The sequence below is a fragment of the Alexandromys fortis genome, unplaced genomic scaffold (genome assembly GCF_014885135.2).
Source record: "Alexandromys fortis isolate MF-2015 unplaced genomic scaffold, M_Fortis_MF-2015_v1.1 scaffold_91, whole genome shotgun sequence".
NCBI classification, from domain to species: Eukaryota; Metazoa; Chordata; class Mammalia; order Rodentia; family Cricetidae; genus Alexandromys; species Alexandromys fortis.
In genome coordinates this window covers 342,271-347,569 of record NW_026067968.1, presented here as the reverse complement: position 1 = coordinate 347,569, position 5,299 = coordinate 342,271, and the positions used below count along the sequence as shown (strand labels likewise).

General features: G+C 53.6%; 1 protein-coding gene across 1 annotated transcript in view; it reads right to left on the bottom strand.

Annotated features, from left to right (window-relative positions):
- Window positions 1–4,403, bottom strand: part of CUNH14orf132 (chromosome unknown C14orf132 homolog) — a 28,062-nt gene extending 23,659 nt beyond the window's left edge. The window contains exon 1 of the mRNA XM_050154834.1: window positions 4,009–4,403. Coding sequence (XP_050010791.1) covers window positions 4,009–4,374 — 366 coding nt within the window. The 5' untranslated portion in view covers window positions 4,375–4,403. The remainder of the gene's footprint in view (window positions 1–4,008) is intronic.
- Window positions 4,404–5,299: the final 896 nt, after the last annotated feature.

Genomic DNA, 5,299 nt, shown 5'->3' with positions numbered 1-5,299 from the left:
ACACACACACACACACACACACACACACACACACACACACACACACACGAGAGAGAGAGAGAGAGAGAGAGAGAGAGAGAGAGAGAGAGACTGACTGCATGCAAACATCACCATTTCCACTTTTCTCTAAAACACAGAAGTGCCACTGCTCCAGGCCTGTGTGTATGCCTGGCACATGGGGACCAGTGTCTGTCACACCTGCAGACCAGGCCCTTACTCTCAAGGACACCACAATGCCGCACCTCCCTGTTCCACTCCATGAAGCCGATGTCAGAGGTTCCTGAGTTTCACCAATATGATATGTCCCACAATATGCTCCAGAGTCCAGGCCCTATCCCTGGTACATGAGCTGGCTTGTTGGAGCCCATTCCTATGAGGAGATGCCATGATCGGCTTTAAGGCCACGAGGTGGAGGGGGGCTTGGTCCTGCCCAACTTAATGTGCCAGACTTGTTAACACCTCATGGGAGCCCTTACCTGTTGGGAGGAGTGGATGGGCTGGGGGGAGGAAGCGAGGGGGCTCGGGAGGAGGGGTGGGGCTGAGAACTGTGGTTGGAATGTAAACTGAAACTAAACAACAACCCCCCACCAAAAAAAAAATCAATATGCTCGGGAAAGTCTAGAACATGGTCTGGAAAGTCACGATGGCGGTCCAGGTCTGAAGGGGAGGAAAGCAGGTCTGGGCTCCTGAGGGGATAGATTGGGCGGTAGCCATTTTTGAGTGTAAGAATCTAGGCTCAGTCCTAGAGATCTGTGACCATACCTCTCTCTCTAGCTCTGGAGTCTTGGTGGCCCTGCCCATCTGGTTACCTCTGGCTACAGAGATATGGATGTCCTGCGCATATCCCAAAGTTTCCAGGATCCAGGGATTGTGAGGGATTGTGGAATATTCCCCAGGTGGAGTAAAGGTGGCCAAGTGCCCCAGGCTGTGGTCCAGGGGCTCTATCCTAAACCTCTGAGCCGAGCCTCTACTATTCATTCTCTCTCTCTCTCTCTCTCTCTCTCTCTCTCTCTCTCTCTCTCTCTCTCTTTCTCTTTCTCTCTTTCTCTCTCTCTCTCATATAGAGCAGGATGGGCACACCTCTGCATTGGGGAACCATGTCCACACTGCACAGCTGATAGGGTATCATTTAAACACTTGTTTGCAGCCCCAAATGCTCCCAAAGTCTTACCTGCTCTGAACCATGTGAAGATGCTGGCAGGAACCCTATTTAGCATTGACGGCAGGAAGCCAGGGCTGGAGCTGCTTTCATTCCCTTCTTCAGGGAACACTCCTGACCCCACCCATTCTTCCAGCTTCCATTTTCCACATGGGATGGGGGGAGAGGGTTTCCCCAGGCATATACACCATTCCTGTGCTGAAGAACCCACAATGGTTCCCAGTGCTTTCTGCTTCAACCCAGATTTCCCATCTGCCAATCAGCACCTGCTGTAACCTGGCCCTGATATCTCACTCTCTGACCCACTGGGTCTCCTGTCCTCCAGTTCGCTGAAGGGCTCTGAATACGTCCCAGGCCTCGGTAACTACATGTTGCTTTCTCAAGAAGGCTCATTACCGGGCTTGCTCAGTTCAGGACCATCTATCTACCTGTTGTCCTAGTATGACCACCGCCTCCTTCTCAAAGTCCTAGTGATGTGTTCACATCCAATAACTTGCATTCACTCTCTGTTGGTCTGAGTGTCTTTTCCCAAGCACGCATCTCATCATCCTCATCCAACCATCCAATCGAGGCTGTTGAAGAACTACTGCATGCCAGTTCAGCACTGGGCTCAGCACTTGATCTATGTCTCTTCTGGGTCCTAGTAGTCTGACCAATACCCTGGAAGCACCCAGAGAAGGGATCTAGGTCCCATCCGACTCTGTCCCTCAGCATTCCTGTCCTAGTGCACGACAGGGTCCATGACACAAGGTGCTGAAGGAGTAGATGGAGTACCAAGATTTCTCGGTGGGTGCTCACTGCCACACAAGCAGGGGCTGTCACACACACACACACACACACACACACACACACACACACACGCCCCGGGTGTACAGAGGCTAAGTGCTCGCTCCCACATACTGCTAGGTCCTTCCTGTTGAAAAAAGTATCAGTTCTCATCCCGTGGGGCTGGTGAGACAGATCTATAGCAGGAAGCGATACTGAGCACAACCAAGGCTATGCAGAGCAGGAGGCACCATGACGCCAGCACCTTCAGAGGAAGGGGACAGAGAAGCCATCCTGGAATGTGTACCCAAAGTGAGGCCACATGGGGAAACCCCAGAATCTCTGCAGAGCCTAGGGTCTAGATTCAAAATCAGCTCCCTTCCTCACGAACTGCATGCCCTTGGGTAAATTATTCCTGCCATCTGGCATGCTGACCTACAGAAATCCAGGCTAAGAGGACTTGCCAGAGCTCACACACAGTAGGTCCTCTAAAAACCTTAGTGTGCCTTCTATTGGTGTGCCTATTCACACTTCCGCTCCTTTTAGTCAGCATGGTGCTGAGCATGCAATCAGTGCCACCTTTTGGCAGGAACAAACTGGCCACGTGAAATGTGAATTATAAAACAAAAACAACAAAAGCGAAACCCCACTGCCACCACACCAAAAAAACAGACTCCCGCAGGCTCTGCCCACAGGTACAGAAAAGCCCTGTATGTTTTGTCAAGTCACCATAGCAACTGTGGATGCTCTAGCCAGCCCCAAGGTTGGCCAGTAATGATCAATTTCTCTTGTAACCATGGAAACTCCAGCTTCTGTGGGATGCAGAGAGGAAGGCAGCCACAGACATCCTGTGAGTTTCTCTCCTCACTTCAGCTACAGCTTAGCTAAACACCCTTCCATCTGCAAGGGCAGTGACTGTTCCGCATGACAATATTTACATACGGGTAGAATATGAGATGGGTCATCAGCCAAAAAGGGGGAGTCGTCAGAGTCCTTAGGGTTATTACTTGCTTGCGAAAGACTGCCCAATCCTGGTCTTGATTCCCCAGAGCTAACTTGGAGACTTTGTGTCCTTTGATGCTCCCATTTGGGAGCAACCCTCTATAGCCAGCCTGGCTTTTGATGTTATGTTTTAACAGACTTCCACCACACGGGTGAAGTTTGGAGAAAGGAATGTGTCCCTTCAAACATTGCTGCTAGAGACAAGCAACAGGGATCGGGGCCCTGGACATACACACCCAGGAGGCAACAGAGTTGGCTTCCTCACATGGCCACAGAAGGGGAAACGTCTTGTGGGTTGGGACTTGTGTCCAGCCAAATGTAGCCTCTCTCTGTAGCCACACACTGTGGCCAGCGCTGGGTCTTCCCAAAAACCATGCATAACCCCAGAAAAGGGTGTGTGCCTTTGTTCTGGCTCAAGAGAATCAACACCTAAGATCACAACTCCAAGGCATTCTCCTGCCTCCAAGACCACCAGGCACCAAGAGGTCATTTGTATATCTGCCACAAGGAGCCTGCTTTGTGTGCAGGGAAGGGTGGTGGTCTCCTGCTCAAACCCAGCACAAAGCAAAAATGCATTAAACCATCCATCTCTGTCACAAAGCCCTGTCACCGTCTTCCTAAGTAGCAGAGGCTAAAGTCTTACCCACAGTGGAGAGAAAGGGGGTTGCCCCGAGGACACCAACAAGTGACAGAGTGCCAGTGCCAAGCAAAACCAGAGAAGGGAGGGCAGCTCCTCTTCAGTTCTCCTCTGCCAGTCCCGGGGCTCCAGGGCTAACATAGTGAGTGGGGGTTGGGCTGGGAGGGGCGACTTCAGCTCCCCAGGCTCCTCAGAGCTGTCTTGTTCAAAAGTGGGGTGCTCAAGGGAGACAGCTCCACTCCACCTTCGGTGTGTGAGGAACATGAGCCACTCCACCCAGGACAGTCAAGCTGCCGGCCCCGGGTACGCGCACCAGGTGGGACTGCCTGCCGGGCTCGGGACAAAGGACCTGGCCACGGACGCTAGAGCTGCACCGGGGAGGGCAGCGAGGCCGGGGTTCTGAAAACTTGGCGACCCAGGGAGCGTGGGGAAGATTCCGGATTACCTGCGCGGCCATAAAAGACAGATCCATGGTGTCGCTGCTGGCGTGGCTGCTGCTGTTGCTGCCCGCGCTCCAGTACTCCTCGCTGCTGCTGCTGTCGTCGCTATCGCCGCTGCGGGTCCAGCCACCCGCACAGCTATCAGGGAGCGGGCGGAAGAGCGAGCAGGTGCCCTCAGGCCCCGGCGACCGTGACCTCAGCAACCCCGGCGTGGTGGCGCTTTTGCAGCCTTCACGGCGTCCTCGCTGACTCCGGGCTTTGCCTCCCGACACCAACTGGGCGGGAGACCCCGGGCGCGGCGCCCCTCCACGTGACCACTCCCAGCCCCACCCCCGGGGGCGGGCCGAGCAGGACCCCTGATTTCTAGCCATCCTCCCTTTACCTTGGCCAAAAGGGGAAACTGAGGCCTGCAGTGTGGCCAGCTGGGTTGGTGAGCCAGCCTCCAACCCAAATCCAGCGTGGTGGGCGCCCTTCCCAGGGCACCTGATTCAAGCTTTTCTGGGGTTGGCTGAGTTACCGGGTGACCCGGAGTATATATACGCTGCTTTCAGTGGAAGCCCTGTGCCCAGACTCCTGAGTGCTTGGCACTTAAACTGGGCAGAACAAAGCAGAAAGTCTAGCTTTTCTGTATTGTGTGGCTTGGGTGAAGTTTGAGTGTTTGTTTGAGCCTGGGTATCCTCATTTGTAAAACGCGAGTAACAAAACCTAGGAATTAAATAAGACACGGCATAGGGTGAGCTGTAGCACGACCAGTGACCCTTAGAGGAGACCATGGAGTGAATGACCTTCCAGGATGGCATACACAACCTGCAGATAGTGTCCGCGGCTTTGTTAAGACATCTTACCTCAGAAAGGTAGCCCTAGCCACGCAGGTGTCTTAGCTGAAATGCAGGGAGCCCCAGAGATATCCAGTGGGCTCTCTAGGGTGTGTGTCCATCCCTCTATCTTTCTCTCCTCCCTCTTTTTCTCCCTCCCCACCTCCCACTCTTCCCCACCTCTGGCAGCCATCACTTCTGCACCCTTCCAGTCTGTACTGGCTGGTTGTGTGTGTCAACGTGACACAAGCTAGAGTCACCAGAGAGGAAGGAGCCTTAGTTATCAAAATGTTTTCATGAGATCCCGCTGTAGGGCATTTTCTCAATTAACAATCAGTGGGAAAGGGCCCAGCCCATTGTAGGTGGTGCCATCCCTGGGCTGGTGGTCTTGGTTCTAGAAGAAAGCAGGCTGAGCAAGCCAAGAGAAGCAAGTCAGTACGTAGCACCCCTATGGCCTCTGCATCAGCTCCTGCCTCCAGGA